The sequence below is a fragment of the Stenella coeruleoalba genome, assembly GCF_951394435.1.
Source record: "Stenella coeruleoalba genome assembly, chromosome: 11".
NCBI lineage: Eukaryota > Metazoa > Chordata > Mammalia > Artiodactyla > Delphinidae > Stenella > Stenella coeruleoalba.
In genome coordinates, this window is record NC_137157.1 from 25,837,552 (window position 1) to 25,862,143 (window position 24,592).

The window sequence follows — 24,592 nt, forward strand, 5'->3', positions numbered from 1 at the left end:
CGGTCCGGGAAGATCCCACATGCCACGGAGCGGCTGGGCCTGTGAGCCATGACTGCTGGGCCTGCGCGTCCGGAGCCTGTGCTCCACAATGGGAGAGGCCACAACAGTGAGAGGCCTGCGTACTGCAAAAAAAAAAAGTCTTAAATATGTGGAAACTTTTTTGCAGTGGGGAGGAATGTGGGTGTTGTAGTTCTTCCACTTACCAACTGGTCACCTATATCTCTAAGCCTCAGTTTCTTCCTCTATATGATGGGGATAAGTACCCACTTCGCAGGGTAGGAACTAAACCAATTAAGCGCGTGCACAGTGTCTGGAACATGTAGTGCTGGTTTCCCATTGCTGGTGGGGCCAGACGGGAGGGGAAGTGAAAGTCTCAACACCAGGCAGAGATGGGGTAATGTTGCTGTCAGGGGTGGTGGAAAGCTTTCCCTAAGGGCCACATGACTCAGAACTCTGTCCGCGGCAGGAAGCCTGGCCGCCCTGGCTGAGGCTGGCCCACTGAGTGTGATGGTTTAATGGTTTGCCAAGCCTACGTAAGCATTGCCCTGCTCTGGTTGGTTATTTAGCAAGCTTCTCCCCTGTTGGGCAGTTTGTACTGCAATTCTTTTTTATCACAACTAATGGAAATTGCAGGATCCCAGGAAGCTGAGATCAGTCAGAAGGGTTTTGCACTTCCTTTATCCCTGATTACATCAGCTGCACCATTCAGGTAACAGCCCTACTGTTCCTGTCTTCAGCCTGAACATGGGTTCTTCCATTTTCCAAACTATCCTGCCCCCCACCCCCGGGGTGTGATATCTCCCATTTGTTGGTGAACGCACACGGCAGAGGAGTTTGCCCAGGAGCCAACCAAGTCTTTGCAAGCCCATCCAAGTGACCGTGCCAGGGAAGGCAGGCTTGCTAGGCCTGTTTGTTAGTTTCCTCAGAGCAGAAATTGAGTGCCACAGTGACCATTAATTTCACCTCTCCTTCCTGGACACAGAAGGAATGGTTTCTTCCCATTCTTGAGTTGAAGAAGAAAAGTAGGCAGGAATGATCTCTAAACAAAGTGTGATTTTAAGCAGAGCATTTAGGTACATAGGTTCTTCTCCCTTGTTACAGATAGGCAACCTTTCTCTCGGAGGGAACTAAGACCTCACTGTAAAAACAATAGATGTTGCTCTCGATCTGTTCATTGCTTTTGCTTTTCATGAGGATAAAGAAAAGATTGCTCACGGCAGCCTAGGGGAGGGCCTTGGGCACCATATAGAGAATTTTCCATGATAGGAGCTAATATCCCCAAGCACCTACTACTGCTCAACAGTGTGCTAGACACTTTATGAAATTATTTCACAGCAACTCTTCCAATTTTTTAAAATTGAAGTATAGTTGATTTACAATATTATATTAGTTTCAGGTATACAGCATAGCGATTCAGTATTTTTACAGGTGACTGTTCCCATTTTAAAGATAAGAAAACTGAGGTTTTTACCTGGGAAAACCTGGAGGAGAGAGCAGGCAAAGCATATTTCTGGGTCATGGGAAGTCTGGTGATAACCAACCCTGCCCTTCCCATGTTTTGAAGAGAAAAGGATCAGCACAGTCTGAGTTGGAGGATGAAAGCAACTCTGAGACTGGGTTCTGGTCAAATCTGGCCAGCAAAGGACTCAAAGGGACTAGTGAATCTTTTGTATAAGTCAAGATTCTTGGGTGCAAGTGACAGAAATCAAATTCAAGCTAGCTTAAGCTGAAAGAGAAGCAAATACACTGGTTTATCTAACTGGGGAGCCAGGAGTAGGCTTGAGTCATGGCTGGAATCTGCCATTTATGTAACATGCACTCTCTCTCTTCTTTGCTCTCCTTTGTGTGTCAGTACTCCTTCCCTTCCCATTATGTAGGAAGTCAGGCTTCCTACATTCAGCCAGGCTTTTATGATCCCAGCTCAGCCAGACTAGCAGAAAAAGCGGGTTCTCTCAATGTGTATTAAATGTCCATGGTAAGTACTGCATATAAACGTAGAGAAGGGCTCTGCCAGGTCCTGTCTATGTGGTGTGCTCACTGCTGTGCCAGTTACAATCACTGCTGTCAGGATGATTGGGTACCATGATAAGCAAGCCCATGGCCAGCACAGGGCAGTAAATTGTGATTGACTACTCCACATGAACTCTATGGACTGGCGATGCGGAGTTCCCCAAAGATGTCAGGGAAGAGCAGACAAAATAACAGATTCCCACTAAGCCCCTGAACTTATGAGGAGCCTCTGAGTGATGCTATTTTTTTTTTTTTTTTTTTTTGCCATGCTGCAGCTCGTGAGATCTTAGTCCCCTAACCAGGGATCGAACCCATGGCCTCTGCAGTGAAAGCGTGGAGCCCTAACCACTGGACCACCAGGGAATTCCCTGAGTGATGCTATTTTCATACCGATACTTTTGTACCCTTAATTACTCTAAACAAGATAATATCACCTACACCGCAGGTATAAGTTTGCTAGAGCTGCCATAACAAAATACTACAGGCTGGGTCGCTTAAACAGTGATTTATTTTCTCATAATTCTGGGGGCTGGAAGTCTAAGGTGTGGTTGCCAGAAAGGTTGAGTTCTGGTGAGAACCCTCTTCCTGGCTTGCACAGGGCTGCCTTCTTGCTATGTGCCCACATGGCCTTTCCTCAGTGCGTGCACACGCAGAGAGAATTCCAGTATCTCTTCCTCTTCTTATAAGGGCACCAGTTCTATCAGATCAGGACTCTATTGTTATGACCTCACTTAACCTTAATCCTCCTTAAAGGCCCCATGTCCAGTATATAGTCACATGGGGGTTAGGACTTCAAGATATGAATTTGGCAGGGACACAATTCAGTCCATAGCATCCTGGGATCTAGATACTTCTGAAGATACAATCTATCTCTGTTTCAAAAACATTTTATGTTTGAAAATGACTGCCAGAAATATTTGAAATTCTGGGTAAATGGAATTCAAAAGGAAAGAACTTGCTTTGTCTCTAGATTCTAAGCGCCAGGAGGGCAGGAACTGTGTGGCTCAGTATTTCAGCATGGAGCATAGCAGTAAGCCCTCAGAAACAAGTGAATTGAGGAAAGGTGGATGTTCCTAAAGACACAATAAGATCACTAGTTTGTGGGGCCATCACGATCTCAGCTTCATTTGATCCCTGTTGAGAACACAAGGGAGGGATAAACGAATTTTTAGTCTGGAATTTTTAATCATATATATATATATATATATATATATATATATATTTTTTTTAAACCCCACATTTGTTTATTTATTTATTTTTGGCTGTGTTGGGTCTTCGTTTCCGTGTGAGGGCTTTCTCTAGTTGCGGCAAGCGGGGATCACTCTTCATCGCGGTGCGCGGGCCTCTCACTATCGTGGCCTCTCTTGTTGCGGAGCACAGGCTCCAGACGTGCAGGCTCAGTAGTTGTGGCTCATGGGGCTAGTTGCTCCGCGGCATGTGGGATCTTCCCAGACCAGGGCTCGAACCCGTGTCCCCTGCATTGGCAGGCGGATTCTCAACCACTGCGCCACCAGGGAAGCCCTAGTCTGGAATTTTTAAGAGGCAGTCAGTTTCCTGCTGCTCCTTCCCGTCTGGTCCTGCTTCTGAAGACACAGCTACTAATGATCAACTCTGGTCTCTGTCTGCACTGTCCTCAGAGAAATAAACTTTTACACATGGCATATGGTGTTACAAAAGGATATTTAACAAAATAAAATATAGTATATGTACACATGCACACATGATCAGTTAGTTTAATAACAATAGCCTCAAACACACCATGTTATCTTTTCCTTATTATGCCTTTGTATAAGAAAAGCCTGGACACAGGTTCTTTGGAGAATATACACAAATGTTTATAGACTGAAAATAATATCCATAAATACCATCTGTGGCCCATACAGTTTTTTCAGACTTGTCCCCAGAGAATCTCTAACAAAGCAACTCATATCCTCACCTTTGAAACCAATATCATGCTGTTCAATCACCAGAAAGTTGCCTGTCTTGAATATAGTCTTATCTGGAAAATAAATGACAATAAATAAAGATAAAGCTGCTGTTATGTTACTGTCATTGATAATAAATTATTAAAAAACTCTATGGGCATAATAAGGAAAAGATAACGTGATGTGCTTTGGGGAGGATGACTAAGTATTCGCATCCTTTTTCCAAAATCTCTCTTCTGTGATACCTGAAATTGCCATATTACTTAGACCTTTGTGATAAGGACACTAGACACCCTTCTTAAAATAACACCTCTCAAGCAATCCTGGAAGATATGGGGCACTGAGCCGTTATCTCTCACTTACACCTTATCTCCAATTAGTTTATCAAATTCCAGTGATCTAGCTGGTCTTCAAAGGAAGATAATAAGAAAGAAGTAATTTTTTTAATTTTTATTTTATATTGGAGTATAGTTGATTAATGATGATGTGTTAGTTACAGGTGTACAGCAAAGTGATCCAGTTACACCCATACAAGTATCCATTCTTTTTCAAATTCTTTTCCCATTGAGGTTATTACAGAATATCGAGCCAAGTTCCCTATGCTGTACAGTAGGTCCTTGTTGATTATCTACTTTATTATTTTTTTTAATTTATTTATTTTTGGCTGCGTTGGGTCTTAGTTGCCGCACGTAGGCTTTCTCTAGATGCGGTGAGCGGAGGCTACTCCTTGCGGGCTTCTCATCGTGGTAGTTTCTCTTGCTGCGGAGCACGAGCTCTAGGCGTAGGGGCTTCGGTAGTTGTGGTGCACGGGCTTAGTTGCTCCGTGGCATGTGGGATCTTCCCGGACCAGAGATCGAACCTGTGTCCCCTGCATTGGCAGGCGGATTCCTAACCACTGTACCACCAGGGAAGTCCTGGTTATCTATTTTAAATAGTAGTGTGTACATGTCGGTCCCTTCCCCCCGACCTCCATCCTTTCCCTCTGGTAACCATAAGTTTGTTCTCTAAGTCTGTGAATGTTTCTGTTTTGTAAATAAGTTCATTTGTACCATTTTTTTAGATTCCACATATAAGCAATATCATATGATATTTGTCCTTTCTATCTGACTTACTAAGAGAGAAGTAATTTTTGATGAAGGGAAGAAGCTAAGGAAGACACATACACAAAGCCACACATTCATTCATTCATTTGTTCTGCCAACAGTCATTGAGTACTGACTGTGTGCCGTGCCCTGAGATGGAGCATGTAGTCTAGTTGGGGAGACACAATTATAGAGCAGTCATAGTGCTGCGGTGGAGGTATGTGTAGGGTATTATGGGCCAAATTCAAAGGGCATCGTGATGGTTAATTTTAAGGATCAATTTGACTGCGCCGTGGGGAACCCAGCTGTTTGTTTAAACATTGTTCTGAGAGTATCTGTGAAGGTGTTTCTGGATGAGATTATCATCTGAATCGGTAGACTGAGTAAAGCAGACGGCCTTCCCCATCGTGAGTGGGCTTCATCCAATTCAATCTGTTGAAAGCCTGAATAGAAGAAAAGGCTAAGAAAGAATTCTCTCTCTGCTTGCTGATTGCAGATCTTGGACTTCTCAGCCTCCATAATCATGGGAGCCAATTCTTAAAGTAAATCTTGATTGGTCAATAGATAGATAGATAGGTATCCTACTGGTTCTATTTTGCTGGATAACGCAGACTAATATGGGCGTCCTCCTCAGTCTGGGCAGGAAGGCTTGGGAAGGGAGAGGAGTTGTAAGAATAACTTTCTGGAAGCTGAAACCAGGCCAAATTCTGGAGGACACAGCAGAGTTAACAAGGAGAGAGATTACTTATTGCATGCTTTAAGACCCTGTCCCCAGATCTTTCCAGTTCAAAATTTTAATCAAGTACTTGGATGAATATATATATAAGGCACTATTGGCAGATGTTACAAAGTTAAGAGAGATAGTGGTTTACTTTGCACAGTGGCAAAATCAGGGCTCAGATCTTGGCAGGATGTAGAAAGGACCAGGTCCAACAAAATAAAGCTGAAGAGAGGTCAATGAAAGGCCTTGCATGTGTGTTAAAAAACAAAACAAAGTAACAACAAAAACAATCAGCTACACAAGCTGGGCAGGGGGTGAGAGGTGGGGAAAAGACATGTAAAAAATTATCTTTTTTTAACCGAGATACTATTGACATAACATTATGTTAGTTTTAGGGGCACAACATAATGATTTATGTAAGTATTAGGAAACAATCCACACAATAAATTTAGTTAACATCCATCACCACAAATAGTTACATTTTTTTGTCTGTGTGATGAGAGCTTCTAAGATCTACTTTCTTAGCAACTTTCAAATATACAAAACAGTATTGTTAACTAGTCACCATGCAGTACATAACATCCTCACATCTTATTTATCTTGTAACTAGGAGTTTGTACCTTTTAACTACCTTTACCCATTTCACCCATCACCCAGCTCTCCACCTCTGGCAACCATCAATCTGTTCTCTGTACCTATGAGTTTGTTTTTTCGTTTTTTTAAGATTCCACATATAAGTGAGAGCATAGAGTATTTGTCTTTCTCTGTCTGACTTATTTAACCTAGCAAAATGTCCTCAAGGTCCATCCATGTTGTTTCAAATGGCAAAATTTCTTTCCTTTTTTAATGGCTGAATAATATTCTAGTGTGTGTGTGTGTGTGTGTGTGTGTGTGTGTGTGTGTGTGTGTGTGTGTGTATAATGGAATATTTTCTTTATCCATTCATCCATCAATGGACACTTAGGTTGTTTCCATGTCTTCTTGGCTATTGTAAATAATGCTGCAGTGAACATGGGGGTGCAGATACCTTTTTTAAAAAAATTAATTTCTTTATTGGTGTATAGTTGATTTACAGTGTTGTGTTAGTTTCTGCTGTACAGCAAAGTGAATCAGCTGTATATATACACATATCCACTCTCTTCTAGACTCCATTCCCATATAGGTCATTACAGAGCACTGAATAGAGTTCCCTGTGCTATACAGTAGGTTCCTATTAGTTATCTTTTATATATAGTAGTGTGTACCTGTCAATCCCAATCTCCCAATTTATACCCCCCTTTCCCCCTTGGTAACCATAACTTTGTTTTCTACATTTGTGACTCAATTTCTGTTTTGTAAATAGGTTCATTTGTACCATTTTTTTTAGATTCCATATATAAGTGATATCATGATATTTGTCTTCCTCTGACTTACTTCACTTAGTATGATAATCTCTAGATCCATCCATGTTGCTGCAAATGGCATTATTTCATTCTTTTTTGTAGCTGAGTAGTATTCCATAGTATATATGTACCACATCTTCTTTTTTTTTTTGGTACCACATCTTCTTTATCCATTCCTCCATCGATGGACATTTAGGTTGCTTCCATGTTCTGGCTATTGTAAATAGTGCTGCAATGAACATTGGGGTGCATGTATCCTTTTGAATTATGGTTTTCTCCCAATATATGCCCAGGAGTGGGATTGTTGGATTATATGGTAGCTCTACTTTTAGTTTTTTAAGGGATCGCCATACTGTTCTCCATAGTGGCTGTACCAATTTACATTCCCACCAGCAGTGTAGGAGGGTTCCCTTTTCTCCACACCCTCTCCAGCATTTATTGTTTGTAGATTTTTTGATGATGACCATTCTGACCAGTGTGAGGTGATGCCTCATTGTAGTTTTGATTTGCGTTTCTCTAATGATTAGTGATGTTGAGCATCTTTTCATGTGCCTCTTGGCCATCTGTATGTCTTCTTTGGAGAAATGTCTATTTAGATTTTCTGCCCATTTTTTGATTGGGTTTTTTTTTTGATATTGAGCTGTATGTAGGTATCTTTTTGAGACTTCATTTTCTTTGGGTAACTACTCAGAACTGGAATTACTGGATCATATGGTAAAAAAGACTTATTTATATTATGTGTTAATTCAGGAGTTGGTAAACTATGGCTCATCAGCCACATTCAGCCAGTAGCCTGTTTCTGTAAATAAAGTTTTACATATTGTCTGTGGCTGCTTTCATACTACAACAGCAGAGCTGAGTAGTTGCAGCAGAGACGGTATGGACTGCAAAGTTGAAAATATTTACCAACCCCTGATCGAGTCCACTGTGCATTCAGTGTGAGTCAAGACCATGATGTGCTCACTAAAAAAGCCAATTCTCCCTTAGGATCCATTTATAAAAATATAAATGCTTAAAATCATTTGTGAATGAATCCGTGGATGAACAAACAACCAAACAAGGGAGAGGATGGCTCACCCTGTTCTTTGTGGACAGGAACCCACCAGAGTCCTGGGCTCCATCCTGGGGATACAGTTAAAGAGGATTACTGGAGCTGAAACACTGGAGAGGAACACTGGATTACTGGTGACTGGAGCTCACTCAGAGGGAAGGGCTGAGATGGTATTGGGAATTGTATCAGGAACAAGTGAAGGAAATAGGGATGTTTAGCCTGAAGAAGCAAATGCCCAAGAGGGATATTAACAGCATCAGTGTTGATGACATTTATTGAGTCTTAAGAACCAGGTTCCTTACATATGGTATTTTATTCAATCCTCACAACAACCTTAGGAAATTGGTAGTATTAGCATGTCCGTTTTGCAAATGAGGAATCTGCGGCACAGAAAGATAAAGTCGCCCAAGATGACACAACCAGTAAAATGGGAAGCTGAGACTCCATCCACGCAGTCTGCCCTCAGGCTTAACTGTGCACCATTAGCTGTCCTCCCTTATTTAAAGGGATATTAATAACCTTGTTACCTCTGATTCCGACAGCCAGAGCAACAGCCAGAGGAGACAGAAACAGACCCCAGCGCAGTGCAAGAGAGACCTTTCAAATGTCCAGAGATGGGACAGGGTTTTCAGTGTGTTCAAGTAGGGGCCAGGTAACTTGGCCAAGATTTCAGAGAGAAAATTCCAGAGTGAATAAGAGCAGATAGCCTCCAAGATTTCTTCCTTCTCTTGATTCTGTCATGGTCTGAGGCTTGGGGCACTCCCTATATGGTCAGCTTAGGTCAGCAAGAGGCAGCAGTAGAAAGGGACCTGAGAGGGAGGCACTTTGCTAAGGACTTTAGCTACGTGAATTCACACGTTACTTCACATTCACATGTTAATTCACATACTACAAATGTCATCGTTCCCATTTTACAGATGGAAAAAGTGAGTCATGTAGCGGTTGCACAATTTATATAGAGTCACACAACTAATAAGTATTAGAGCCAGGATTTGAATTTAGGCAGGCTGACTCCAAAGCCTATGCTCATAACCATTTCCACATAAAAATCTCTTATTTAGAGGGGATGTGTAATTTGAAAATGGTCCTTTTATTTCCCTCTGCCACCCCACCAAGATTTTTGATACATCCCCTTCCCATCTTGCAAACCACTGTATCACTAGAAGTTGATGGTAGCAGCTGCCAATGTAACATTCTCATTTTGTCAGCTGATAATTTATAGGGTCTGATTCTTCTGCTTCGGAAATAGGGGGTTCCCAAATGTATCATAAACTCCTACAGACTAATCAAACTGCTATGACTGTGTTCATTCTCTCAGAAGCCCCAACTGAAGGTATAAACAATAATGTCCTACTCACAATATATGTCTGGTTCCTGTTTAAGTATTACCTCCACTGTGGGAAACGTTGAATTTCTATACCTCTTCTACAGAAGCAAGGCTGAGCTTTTCCTCTGCATATTAACTTACCTGATGGGTAAAGTGGAATTTGGTAATAGTAGGGACTACACTTGACACGTAGCAGGTGCTTAATATGTATTTGCTTAATACATGTGATCAGTTGGAATTTATTGACTGGGGAAATGAAGGTGTCAGGTAATTTTTTTTCCTTCAGGGTGCTTTTTGGGCTCTGGCAGTGTGTAGCTAGTCCTATTTAATTTTTTTTTTTTTTTTCCTCCAAGAGATTTGTGCTTTCAGTAACTGGGCAAACAAAAATTAGAGCATCTTCTCAATGCATTGCATTCCTGAGTGTAAAAGTCTTTCTTAAGAAAAAATGTTGTAATTATTTAGACAAATACTATGCTTCCAGCCTGCTTTTACTCCAGGTCTCTTTTTCCTCCGTATTCAAAGAAACCATTGCTAGTCCAATTAGGACACAGAATATGAATTGTTAAATAACTGATTCACTCTATAGATAAGGATACAGGTTTTTGTGTCTAAGGAAACTGCTTGATTCATTGTGTACAAGGACTGTTCCTTGCCCAGCTTATTTACCATGTGTTTTAATTAGCTGCCCAGCCTTTCATGGCAGTCACTGTTCCAAAGGTGGAGAGATTTGAGCTTGTTAAGGTGATGGCTTAAGTAAGAACCTTGGGTCTGCACTTTTCTTTCTCCTCTCATTTCTGCTCGGGGACTGAAGTCTGTACCCCAGTATGACAAAACTGGCATCCTCTCGGTGGCCCCAGGGCACAGTACCTTGTGGGCTCCTCAATGGCATGAACTTTGTCTTATCGTCTTTTTACCCTCTTGGCCTAGCTTAGTGCCTAGCACATAGGAAATGCTTAAGACATACTGGTTGAATTATTCAGCTGAGGCACACACCCTTGTCATCCTCTCTCTCATCTCCCACATACTGTGTAGCCTGCCCAGAGGTCATAGTCAAGATATTTAACCAACAGCGCAGCCTAGACACTGACCAACCAGCCAGTGAGCTGGAACAGGATCCTGAAGGACCCTTCCTGTAACAGACATTAACTCTTCAGATCTGGGAGACATAGGGAAGGAACATTCAAGGTAGGAGAACTCGGGGTTGGAATAGTGGTACTTACTAGTTGAAATGGAAGTACTTAAATATTTTAACAATGGTATAGCTGTACTAGTGCATACCAGCTGATTGTATCTGTTTAATTCCCCCAAAGCCAAACAGTACAATGCAGTCAGACTTAACCTTTTCTTTTCTTCCTTCCCCAAATGGAAATATTGTTGCTTTTTTCCCCCAGAAAACATAATGTCCTAAACATAGCCTTAGTAAAAATGTAGTAAAATAAAAATGAGCTGGGATAGTGGTAGCTGCAGTATAGTTTTTGAAATTTCTCTGAATTGCCACATACAGACAGATAGAGAAACTAGATGGCTAAATCCAAAACCTGTGAACATGAAGACCTGCATGGTATCAACATCTGTGCAGAGAAAGGAGGGGGAAGCAGGGGGACATCTGATGGATCTAAGAGCAGGAGAATCCCAAACAGTCAACATATGTTCACTGGAAAGCATGGCAGGCTAATCTGAGAACAGCAGCTGTAACGGGGAAGAGATCCGCCAACTCCAGTAGCAGGAGAATGGAGTGGGTTCGCAGTAAAAATGGAAAGAGCTGGAGCAGTGTAACCTTTACAGATTCTCAGAACTGACCAGGCCAGGGATCCTTTTCAGGATAGGACATTGCCTTGAAGAGAAACTGTGGAGGTAGACAGTAGAGAAGGGAAAAACAGCCCAGAGTTAAGCGGAGAGAGAGTCTTTAGTCTACATGACTTATGTTTATATAGCCTGTCGTCTGTAGATTGTATATAGATTTTAGGCCTCTTCAGGGGACAGAGCTAAGACTATAAGGCTATATATAAATCATATACATCCAGACGCCTAAAATTTGTGAGGAAAGCAGAAACATGGAGCATGCCTAGTACCAATGTTGTGGTCTTGAAATACAGTTTACCACTCAATTAAATTAAGGCTTCTTGGAGAAATGGTTAAGTCTCAGAGAAATAGCTGGTTCCTATCTGGGACAGAAAATGTACCAGTTGAGCCTGGACCATTCTGTCATACCTGATAGCGAGGAAGGTATCAAATACTTCTAGGGACAAGGCAAAACAAAAAAATCTCAGAAGCTGAATTGAAGAGGCTCTTACTGGCCAGAGGTGAGACAATTGGAGCCTTCAGAAAGGATAATAATTGCAATTGATTAAAATCCACCAAATATGTTTAACCAATGAATTCATATAAATATTAAAAAATAATTTATTACTTTCAGACGATGATAGGGAACCAATTCATTATCTTGAGAACCGGTAAAGAAAGCCGAGTCAAATAATTATCTTGCCTTTTCTGTATGAATTGTAACACTGGGTAACCAATGGGGGAAATTATCTCTATATAAAAGCATTTCAATTAATGGATGAGAAAGAAGTGTAGAACTAGAAACCTTTTTGTGGGATCTTAGTTCCCCAACCAGGAATTGAACCTGTGCCCCCTGCAGTAGAAGCGTGGAGCCCTAACTACTGGACCGCCAGGGAATTCCCCAGAAATCTTTTTTTTTTATAGTTCTTATTTTTATTGAGGTATGTAGAAATATTTTGCAGTCCTTATAAAGTCAACGGATTAAGGTATTGATCAATTGCTGCTAACATCACCCAAAGAGAGACAAGCAGACATGCTATGCCTCTTGATAAAAGCGCAATACCACCTGTAGTCTTGCCAAAGAGAATGTGGATCCAGTTGCCATTCTGTAGGAAATACAGAGGACGGAGGAACAAATTAAAGTGCACTATAATGTGCAAGCAGCCAAATCCAGACTGTGGAAAACTCAAGACAAATGCCCCAGGGTTTTTCAACCGATGTAGGAAAAGAAAGGAATGGAGGAGGAATCTGTAGATTAAAAGAGACAAACAACATATCAGTGTTTTTAAGAACATGTGTACTTGAGTGATAAAACCATAAAGAAATGTAAGGATATCAGTACTTTAAAAGTCAGGATAATATTAATTTTTTGTGGGGAGGAAAGGGGATGGGGCACCAGAGGGATTTCTGGGTTACTGACAAAGTTATATTTGTTGACTTGGGCGGTGGTTACAAGGATGTTCGCCTTAGTAACTTAAAAAGCTGCACATTTGCTTTTTGTTTGTGTTTGTATCTGTGTTTCATTTTCAATTAAAAAGATTTTTTAAATGATACTGAAATTATAAGCGCTTCTCTTAATTCTTTATCCCAACTTCAGAGATAAATACGGTTACCATTTTGGTGTTTGTCTTTTCAGACTTTTATATTAGCATGAATGTTATGTAGGTTTTACCTAAATGACAATATACTGTAGATACAGTTTTGAAACTAGCAATATTTTCACTCAGCAGTATGTCATGGACATCTTTCCATGTCCAGTCATATAGAGCAGCCATATTCATTTATGATAAAAAGGTAATTATTTTTAAATAAAAATACCTGTTCCTTACCAAAAATTTCAGGCAATACAGAAAGGTACAAAGAATAAAAGCAGCACATTCCTCAAAATCTCACCACCCATAAAAGAAGGAAATCATGCCATTATAACTATGTGAGGTGGTGTTATCTAAACGTATTGTGATAATCATTTTGCAATATATATGTATATCAAATCAATATGTTGTACACCTTAAACTAATACAGTGTTATATGTCAATTATATGTCAATAAAACTGGAAAAACATCTCACCACCCAGAAATAATAACATAATTCAAGGTCTCTTTTATTTATATATAAAGCTGGAAGAGGAGAGAGAGACAGACAGACAGATGGAGAGAGAGTATTTCATGATTATTTACCAAAGTTATTTTAATTGAAGTACTGAATTTAAGTTTGACTTTTACAGAAGAAAAAAACTAAAATTAAACTGAAGTAATGCAGTTTCAGATAACTTTTTATCCCCACCATGGGAGAAGTGTTTTATAAGACATTCCTGAGGTTAAGAAAAAAGTTAGGAAGTCATTAAGAAGTTGAAGTTTAGGAAATCATTAAGAAGTTGAAGTTTAGGAAATCATTAAGAAGTTGAAGTTACAATATTTCTCTTGATTTATGCTTCAATTTTAGATGATGGCAGTTGGTTCCCTGCAGGTGAAAGATGAGGTAATTAGCATTTTACGTCTTCCCTCTCTCCTTCTCCCACCTCCTGATTTGTAAAATCTTTCTATTATTTTTGTCAGGATTCGTAACATCTACGTTTTGTTCCATAGCTAGAATTCCATCAGTTCTTTGTCTTAGTTCTGTATGTAAATAGCTTACCTGTCCATCATCAGGCTCTTTTACTTTTTTTTTTTTAATCCATTGTGTATTTTTTACTTAGCACATCTCAATTAGAACCAGTCACATTTTTAAAAAAATATTTATTTGCTTGCGTCGGTACTTGGTTGAGGCTCACTGGCTCCTTAGTTGTGGCATGTGAACTCTTATTTGCAGCATGCATGTGGGATCTAGTTCCCAGACCAGGGATCAAACCCGGGCCCCCTGTGTTGGGAGCGCAGCATCTTAACCACTGTGCCACCAGGGAAGTCCCAGGCTCTTTTACTTTTTTTTTTTTTTTTTGCAATACGCGGGCCTCTCACTGTTGTGGCCTCTCCCGCTGCGGAGCACAGGCTCCGGACGCGCAGGCTCAGCGGCCATGGCTCACGGGCCTAGCCACTCCGCAGCCATGTGGGATCCCCTCGGGCCCAGGCACGAACCCGTGTCCCCTGCATAGGCAGGCGGACTCTCAACCACTGCGCCACCAGGGAAGCCCCTCTTTTACTTTTAATTCTTACCTTGGTGTCTTCTGTTCCTGCTTCTTTTTTAAAAAATTCACTTCTTGGTCCTGATTGGTTAATTTTTTTTTTTTTTTTAAGAAAGACTCATGGGTATTTTACTCTGTTCTTTCATGCATGAGAATCTACCTGTGGCTAGGTGTAATATTCCTAGGTCATACTTTTTTCTCTCCAAACTCTCTAGACATTGTTTTATTGTCTTCTGGTGTTGAGGCTGTTTGGAAAAGTTTGTATCCAGCTTGATTCCACCCCTACTCACCTCCACCTCCATGGATGATTTGCCTTTTCTGCCCAATGTCTAAATAATTATTTCCCCTAGAAAGTTAGTAACAACCAGGCTATATCTTGATGTTTGTTCAAAGCAGTTTTTTTCCCTTGGTATACAGTGGAAAATTTCTTCTGCAGATTCAGTTCTTCCTTCATTTTAGGAAAAACGTCCCTGTATTGTGTTTCTGAATGAATATTTTGTTGCATTTATTGGATTTTATACAACAGTTAGGGATACCAATTATCCTTATGTTTGATTGTCTCTTGGTTCTCTTATTATCTCCTTATTATCTTCTCCCTAATTGCTTTACTCCCTCTGCGTTTTCCCTTTGTACTTGCCATAATTATCTCAAGCCTTTTATCCATGCCATTAATTCAATTTTCAATCATGTCTTTCCTGTTACTTTGGCATTTCTAATTTATGTATTAGATATATAATGGTGTTGTTTCAGTTCTTGATTCATTTCCTTAGCTCTGAAATCTCTTTATTCTCCCTCTGTCATTTTAGCGTCTCAATTTTGAGATCTTATTTTCTCAGATTCATTTTCTTATTAAGGCCTTTTTGTGCAATGCACTCCCTGGGGATCTCCTGTATCTTGGTGTTATGTTTTCTTCCAGACTGGTTTCTTCATAGTTCATCTATTACCTTCCTTCCTCCCCATCCCTCCCTTGTTTGACTGTACCATATTTACATGGTCACCATGTAGTTTATTTTCATCTCACTCTTGTTTAATAAAGGCGGCTCCAATCAGATCTTTTTGTAACTATTATAGAGTGGATGTGGTCTCTTTGCCCCTGTTCCCACCTTATCTAGGATGAACGTGTTGCCTTCTCTCTGAGCTAGTTTTTGTTCATTACATTAGGTATTAGGACATCTTAGGATGCTTTTCCTAAAATGCAAATTTTATCCTGCCACATCTTTCTTAAAACTCTTTGGTGGTTTCTCATAGCTTTTAGGGAAAATGTGTAAACATCTTAACTTACATCCAAGGTCCCTCATTATTTGGCCCACATACCTCCCTAGCTCAGGTCTCCTATCATTCTCTACCTCATTCGTTAATTGATCACAGGAGGCTTTTTGCTGAGCTTGGATCTGGCCTCGGAACCCTTCTCAACACAGGGCTTCAGGTAGCCTATTAGCTATCTTCTCTAGTTAAATCTCATTCATCCTTCAAAACTTAGTTCCAGTGTTCTCTTCTCTGGGAAAATTTCCCAGAATACTCCTCCCTTCCTTTTCCTTCATTATGTAGTTCAGATACCCCTCTTTTTTGATTTTTCTGTCATATAATTTATCATACTTAATTGTAATCTTCTTTTACAATATGGTGCAATAGATTTTGGAGCCAGAACACCTAGGTTCAGAAATTAGCTCTGCCTTACTTGCCATCGTCTGACTTTGGGGGTCCTTTTTGTGCCTGCTTCCTTGTGACAGTTAAATACCTTAATGCATGTAAAGCTTTCACTGAGTATGTGATCAATGTTATTTATTGCTTTTTATTAAAAGGAGCCATCAGACAGCGATAATGGCCCCACACCACCCAGAGCCCTTGCCTGACAACCCAGGAGCTGTCCGTGGTGCTAAAACAATGCCCTTCAACACAGAACAATGTCCCCAGTGTCTGTCATATATTTAGCCCCAAATAGGGATAAACCCATGATTACATCTTTCCAGCTTTAGCAACAGATGCAGAAACTGTTTTTCCCTTTCCAATTCCACAACCACCATTCTAATCCTGGCCTTAGCCACCTCATCAGCACCATTTTGTGTGACTGAAGTGAGCTTCCTAACTGGCCTCCCTACAACTGGACCATTTGACCAACCACATTCATATTATCCTCCTCTAAATCTTGGTTTATATCAAGTCATGTCCCTACTTACTAACTCACAAAGAATTTCTAAAGAGTAGAAACAACTCAAATAACAACTTGAAGGGATGGTTAAATGATAAAATATATCAGTGAGATGTCCATAGAAGCAGCAATAAAGGTAATTATTAAGGCCATGTAAAAATATAGAAAACTTTTTGTCGATGGAAAGGAGCAGGCTACAATATGTGTATTTTTAAAATTAATTAATTAATTAATTATTGGCTGCGTTGGGTCTTCGTTGCGTGACGAGCTTTCTCTAGTTGCGTGCGAGTGGAGGCTACTCTTCATTGTGGTGCCCAGGCTTCTCACTGCAGTGGCTTCTCTTGTTGAGGAGCATGGGCTCTAGAGCACAGGCTCAGTAGTTGTGGTGCACGGGCTTAGCTGCTCCGCGGCATGTGGGATCTTCCTGGACCAGGGCTCGAACCTCTGTCCCCTGCATTGGCAGGCAGATTTTTAACCACTGTGCCACCAAGGAAGTCCCAATATGGTTTTAACATCATTCATTCTTTTGTTAAACATGTACTGAGTACCTGTTTTGTGAGCCTATTCTGTGATAGGCTGTAGAGATGTAAGAATTATTAAGACAGTCCCTTCCTTCTTTAAGGAGCCTTCTCTAAAAGAGTCTAGCAGAAGAGAAAGCCATGTAAACAGATTGCAAGCAGATATGCATTTGAGCTGAGACTGGGAAAGGATATGGAAATTTGTAAACAATATCAGGGGTGGGAGTGTGGGTGAATTTTGTCTTTTTAAATACCTGTTAGGGAATGAACCCTGTACAGAACCTCAGAGAAGAAAGCAGAATCAAATTCCTCCAACAAAGGCTACACACAGCTCCAGGTAAGCTCTTCCCCACTATCCATCCATGCATCCTCAGGCCACCAAAAAAAAAAAAAAAATTTTTTTAATGGAATGCCCAATTCCTAGGTTGTGGCTCAGAGAAGTCAAAGAGGGCTTGACCAGGGCAAGAAGAAAAACAATGGCATAGCAGCCTCGCAGACCTTCCACAGCAAAATAAATGGATATTTTTGAGTGATTATGATAATGCAAATAAAAATGGAGGGAATGTGTATAATCGTACCCTGATGAGTATCCCCAGCCTCTTATTAACGGGCCACCAGGCATACCTCCCCAGTCATGTGCCCCGGGACTCCCTAGGAGATCTGGTTGTTTTTTGTTTTTTTTACTGTCACCACCTCCAGCTTGTTGGCCATTCTGCTGTCCCCTATCAAGAATATTCTTCACTCTTTTAATTCAAATCTTGTACTTTTTTTAAAAGACAAGGACTCATCTTCTTCAAGAACCCTTTCTTAGTTAACGCCATTCTATTCTAGTATAAATACTTGAAAATCAGTTTTACTGGATGTAAAATTCTTGGCTCACATTTCCACTGCTTTGAAGAAGTTCAAGAGAGAGAGAAGAGTCTGTGATACATTAGCATCCACCTGTCACTGGTTAATCTCATAGGCTCTGGAGTTAGACAGATCTGGGTTAGATCTGCACTACTTATTAGCCATGCAACCTATGGAAGGTGTTTAATCACGATAGACCTTAGTTTCCTAACCTATCACATGGACATAATAACAACTGTCTGGTAGGGTTTTGTGAGGATGAAACAGATTGATATATGTAAAATGGCTCGTCATGGTGCCTGGGGCATATGAAGTATTCAGTATATGTAGTTGTGACCATATCTTTTCCTTGAAATTATTCTTGATCTGTTTCGGGGAACTATGGATCGATTCAACCAATAATGTATGTCCTTTACAGTAGGTATTTAATAGATGCCTTCTGAAGGGTTCTGATTTAAGAACATTGGCAAAGAAAAACAATATTCCATTACTAATGAATTTCCAAATGGAGGATGACAGACTGGTAAGAAGTTATGCTAATTGGTAACATTTCTTATCGACAAAAAATAGACAAATTATTCATTTCTCATTTACTATGTATGTGAAATTATAAACTGATTCATTTTTGCCCAATTTTATATCAAATACCTATCTACGTTAATAAATAATGAAAGAAGTTGGCCTCCTAATCCTAGTACATTTCCTGCTGTATTTAAGATGAGGACCTAAAAATCTGGCCTGACGATCAAGAGGGCTAAATATCACTGTTTGTGACTGGTGGAGATATTGTTACACAATTGAGAAAAAGAAAATGGGGAAAAAAATATACTATATTTTCAAATATTTGGTGGTTTTCAAGGAAACAAACAGTAATACATCTGAGTTTAGAAGATTAATGGAGGTGTGATAATACGAACTAGTGATATAACTTATCATTCAAACACTTTTAAGATGCTTTAAATATATAAAGGAAATAAAGACCCTCCTCTTCACCCTCCCCTGCAAAAAAGAGGAAAATCTGATTCAATCTACTTCCACTTCTAAATTGGTTCTTCAAGTTAGTTAATGATAGTATTGGAAACATGGGGATTTCCATAGATGAGCAGTATGACTATGTTCCATTAGCATCTGATATGTTGTCATTTATTTGACACAGCTGAATAATTGTTGGTTTCTGAGGGGAGTTTAAAAATTATTCTGGCTAACTAATGCTTGAAGATCACCCTAACAATTACTTAACTGAAACTCCCTCACACCACACACCAGGAGTTATATTCAACTTTAGTAAGAAATTAACATTAATTGGATTAGAAATTGCATTCACAAAGGAAAGAACATTCACTGGAAGGAGGAGAGAGAGGTGGTGTTGTAGAAAGCAGCATAAGCAGTGTAAAACAAGGGGCTGTGGTGAGATATTATACAAACCAATGACGTTACTAACACTGTTCCCCCAGGTTAAGATTTCCCACAATGCTGAGCACAAAATATTCACATGGTAATACTCTAAAACTAAAACTTTACTTCTGGATAGGTCTTTAACATATCTATTTAGTCCAAGTTCTCATCTTACAGATGAGGAAGCCAAGGCACAGAGATGGGAAGCAACTAATTTGATCTATGACAAGAACTCATATATTTACTTTGAATAACACTTTTCACTGCTATACCTTTTATGTGAAGCAGAGCACAGGAGGGCAGTAAAGCGTGGGGATTAAGTGGATGGGTCCTGGAGTCAGACAACCTGAGTTCAAATCCTGACTGTGCCACTAACAAGCTGTGTGACCTTGGACAAATTACTTACCCTCTCTGAGCCTTAGTAGCTCTCTCTGAAAAACCATAAAATCATAGTACACTGCATAGGTTTGTATGGATTGAAAGTGGTAACATAGGTAAAGCCCTTGGTGCATAAGTAAGTACATTTGCTACAACTGTTACTTCCCCAAAGGCAAAACATCAAAGACCAATCTGAAGGGATTGAAATCAAGGGAGCAAAAAACCCATGTATTTATGTATGCAGGTCATAAATTAAAGTAAAAGGGGGGTGAGCGGATTTCATTAATTTCCTTCCTTTACTTTTTCTCCTACCGCATCAGTCACCCCTACTCTCAGCTGTGCTGGTAGGCACCCAAGAGAAATCCAGACAAAATATTTTTATTCATTTGATCATAGAAGTACTTAGTCTGTTTACTATTTGGTCTCTATAGTGCTGCTGACACTCTATCAATGTTAGAAAATTATAACAGTATATCTTTGACAGTGGTAAGTGGTGATCTGCCAGAATAATTGGCAGCCAGGCAATGTAAAAGCTGAAACGTTCTCACAAGTGTTTACCCAGCACAAGCTTTCCTACTGCTGTCTGCCTGCTTACCTGGCACAGCCCGATTTGAAAACACAAGCGTCTTTGTATGCTTTTCAAAGGATCTTTTGGTAAACAAGGGATGTTTTTTTCTATATTGAATTCAGGCTGCCTTGCGTTCTGTGCTTTGATTTACTTTGTTCAGCAGTAGAAACCCCAAAGAGAAAGGCCAGGTTTCTACCCGAAGACCCTCACACATCATTCCATCCTACTTTTATCCTTGAGGATTGGGATCCTGCATACCCTGGCTCAAGGTGTGCTGTGTTTCCGTGATCAGGAGGAATATATCTCCTCTCCATCATCCTTTTCCCAGCAGCATTAACATTTAGGGATGGGCTTTCCCTGTTGTTTGAAGAAGTTGGAGTGGGCATGGGGAGGCTGTCTGTGAAGAGGAAGCTTTGCAGGCAGGGGTTTGCCAGGAAGACCTGTGGGTTCTTCCGTAATGAGGATGCAGACCCCTTCCCCCACTGAGCTCGTTCGTCTGGACAAAACTAGACCATCTTTGTTTCGAGAGGTTGTCTTTCCTCCTGCCGCGGGTTGATCTGCTGTCTCCCACTCTTAACTCTCACCCCAACCCTCCCCCCAAAAGGTTTATGAATGCTCAGGACTTCCAAAAGACAGTCGCTGAATCTATAAAGTAGGATGGGACACTGGCAGGCATCCTCCCATCCATCGGGGAGAACAGAAGCATCAATCCTCTCAGAGTGGTGAGAACTCCCTCCTCCGTTCTCCACAATCCCCTCTTGCTCCTCAAACTGGGTCCCCGGCAGGGTGGACGTTCAACTCCAACCGTCTCGCAGCGCTGGGGTGGCCGTGGGGATCGGCTCCTCTCCGGGTGAGGAGAGGGGCGAAGCGGCCCGGGAAGGTGGGGACGCCGCGACGGGGGAGGAAGGCACCTGAGCTCGGCCCGCGGCGGGGCGGACCCGGGGACCCTGCGGTCGGCTCGCCCCCGCCCCGCCCCCGCGGAGGCCGCCGCCTGCTCGCCGGCCGCGGCGCACGCGTATGCAGGACGGGGCAGCGCGACACTCCCTGGCCGGCCGTGCGCAGCGCCCGACCCACCGCCTCGCGCCCGCGCCGCCGAACCCGACCCGGGCCGTCCCGGCACCATGCGGAGGGTGAGTGCGCCCCGCCTCGAAGGCGGGAGGGGGCCGGCGAGCGTGAGAGCGCTCCCCTCCAGCCCGGCTCAGGGCCGCCGGGAGCGATGGGAGAGCCTCGCGGGGGAACCGGGCGGGAAGGGCTGAGGGCTGGGCGGCCGGTCTCGCTGGGCCGCGGCCGTGGCCTTGGCGTAGGGGGAGGCGCCCTAAGGACAGCGTCGGCGGGCTACAGGGGGCCCTGGCGTCTCTCCTCTCCCGAGGGCATCGGGCTCATCCGGCACCTGCGGCGGCGCGGACACGTCGGGGCTCTCTGCCCGCGCCTCCCCGGGGCCGCGGTGGGCTGTTCCCCCCGCACCCCGCGCCTCTGTTTTGGGGGGAACCCCTTCCCCCGCGCCCCCCAAGCCGGCTCGGCTCGCCGCTGCGTTCTGAGCTTGGCGCCTCGCTCCTCCCTCGGGAGCCTCGTAAACTTTGCGGGCGGGCGCGGGTCGGGCTCCCGCGGCGCACACTCCAGGGAGGGGTGGGCCCCAGAGTCGGGCGGGTGAGAGTGCCGTGACGTGGGTGTGAGTTTCGGGGAGGTGGTCGTCACCCCTCGCCTCTAGACACGCGCTCGCTTCCGGCGTTTGTTAGGCGCAAGGCAGTGTGAACTCGAGTCACTCCTTCGGCGCGAGGGAGGCAGGCGCTCGCTGCTCGCCGACCGGAACCCGCGCCGAGTCCCGGAGGCCGGCTCCCAGCCCTGCGCGTGGGCTGGGGGCGCCCTCGGCAGCGGCTCCTTCGCAAACGGCAGGTGTGAGGGCCCTGCGCACACCCTTTCCCCTCCGGCCAGAGCCCTTGGTGGAAAAACTCCAATCTAGAGGCTGAACTGCAGGGTTTATTCCACCTCAAGGGACAGCCTGAGGTTGGTGATGCTTGTTGTCCGCCCCGGAGAGCACGCGCGCACAGGTCCTGCACAGCTTGGTCTTGCGTGTCTGAGGGAGCTGGCTGACACGAAAGTGTTGGTGGTTTCATGAGTTACCAGTACCACTATGCGGTTGGATTTTAATCTTGGGGACAGAGGCTGCTTGGATCGAACGCGGGATCTCGGCACTTATAGGGAGAAGAAGGGGTGGAGGAAACTCAAGGAGATCCAGGTAGATATCCGTGACATTTCCCCAGACCTCCTAAGGCCAACCCTGATGACAGTTTATGTGCCAAAGAAAGGGTGTTGGGTGTTTTCTGAAGAGACGAGGCTGAGAGAGGAAATGGGAAAAACAGATTAAGACTCTCACCAGAGCCTGTGAATGTCTCTGGCTTGGAGTTTGGGGTTGCCTTGTTACTAAGGTATGTGCCCATTAATTTGGTCCCCTGAGTGGCCCTTCCAAAGATTTCTTCCTCTCGGGGGCTGGGTTGCTTCAAAGGGAACTCTGGCCTGTTGTTTTGCAGATGATGCCAGGTTATTAGGTGTTCTGTTTGGTGGGGGTGGGTGGTGTTTGGCGTGAATATATGTAGAGCAAGTGTGAATTGGCCCCAGCTGCCTCTGGAAAGCCTGTTAGTGAGCTGACATGGAAATTTACCTGGCTTACCTTTGGAGTGAGTCCAAACCTGCTCAGGTGTTTTGGGGGAGAATAGGATTGCAGCCAGACTGGCCAGCTAGTTGGCATGCCTGGCATCGGTGGAGCAGCAGAAATGGAAATTGGAGGGGCTAGTTGTTTGAACTCCAAATTTAGGGGTCAGCAACCTCCTTTTACTTTGAGTGCCACTGGGGTTCTTAAGGAAGGCAGCTGGGGTGGGATCTGTAGGCCTAAGTAAGATGTGTTAGGTGGAGAATCTAGATTTGGAGATGGAGGGCATTGACCAGAGTATTTTAAAATGAGATTTGCATATCACCTGCTTTAGGATGGAAGCCACGAATGCTCACTAGAAATGCAGATTTCTGGGCTCTACCTCAGTCCTATTATATCAGAGCCTCTAGGACTGGAGCTCAGCAATTTACACGTTGAGCGCCCACCACCACCTTAAGGCATACGTATTAAACACTACGTGTAGTAGGCACTGTGCTGAGCTCTAGGAGTACAGAGGGCAGATGACAGCTAAGAGCCTTGTTCTCTTGGAGACTGCATTCTAGGTGAGAAATTTGACAGTACAGAAGTAAACAAATATTCAAATAATTTTACAGAGTGACGAGTGCTGTGAAGAAAATAAAGCAGGATAATGGAAAAGTTACTGAGTCCAAGCTTGTACTGCTGGCCGCAAGACAGGCCAGTAAACTGAGAGACGAGGTGTTGGGACAAGGAACAGCAACTTTATTCAGAAAGCCGGCAGACTGAGAAGATGGTGGACTGGTGTCCCAAAGAACCATCTTAACCTGAGTTAGAGTTCAGGCTGCTTTTATACTAAAAGGGGAGGAGGTGTGGCTGGTTGTTGCTAACTTCTTGGTGCCGGAATACCTTGTTCTTGCAGCTGTCCTTGTAGGTCTGGTCACAATGTTCCTATAAACCTTCAACAAGACAAATGTTTTTTTCTGTTCTGCAACTTTTTATCTCTATATGAGTGGGAAAGTGTTATACCTTTAAAGGTCAGAGCCTTGGGAATCGGCTATCCTGTATATTTCAGGCTATAGGCAACATTCTGTTATAAAAGGATCAGAGCCAGCATGACTTAAGCACAGGCAACAGAGCACAAAGTTTAGAGCTAAAGGAATAGGTCAGTATGGAGTGAGGTTTTTTCTTCTCTGTTACAGGAAGGGGAGTGAATCAGGCAGTGAAGCCATTTTAGTGTGTGTGGGCAAGGAAGACACTTCTAACAGTTGACATTTGAACTGTGAATTACACGATGAAAAGAAGTCAGTTATGCAAAGTTTCAGGGAAAGTGCTGCAGGCTGAGGAACGTCAAATGCGAAGGCCCTGAGTCAGGAACAGGCTTGGCCTGTGTGAGAAACAGAGAGAAGATATCAGAGTTGAAGCAGAGTGGGGTGCATAAGGGGTGGGGAAAGTGGAATGAAGGGACCAAGTTCTATAGGACCTTCTTGGCCATGGTAAGAAATGTAGATTTAAGCCTAAATGCAGAGGGATGCTATTTAGAGAATTTTAAGGAGAAGAGTAGAATGATGTGGTCTGGTTTACTTGTTTGAAGATCAGTTTGGCTATTGTGCATAGAATGGATTATGGAATGGGGATGGTAGTGGTAAAGGGAGATCACCTTTGAGTGCAGTAGTGATGGAGAGAGGGGGAGATATTTCGGAGGTAGAGTCA

General features: G+C 42.8%; 1 protein-coding gene across 4 annotated transcripts in view; it reads left to right on the forward strand.

The window, feature by feature from the left end:
* TMCC3 (transmembrane and coiled-coil domain family 3) overlaps window positions 1-24,592 on the forward strand; it is a 396,915-nt gene that overhangs the window by 27,368 nt on the left and 344,955 nt on the right. The window contains exon 1 of one of the 4 annotated variants that reach the window (XM_079937186.1): window positions 21,251-21,386. The exons of 2 other annotated variants lie outside the window; for them this stretch is intronic. Coding sequence is in view for 1 of the 2 variants with exons in the window: in XM_079937183.1 (XP_079793309.1) it covers window positions 21,378-21,386 (9 nt within the window). In the remaining variant the exon portion in view is untranslated. Of the gene's footprint in view, window positions 1-21,250; window positions 21,387-24,592 lie in introns of those variants that run through there. One more of the 4 variants, XM_079937183.1, reaches the window with a different exon arrangement.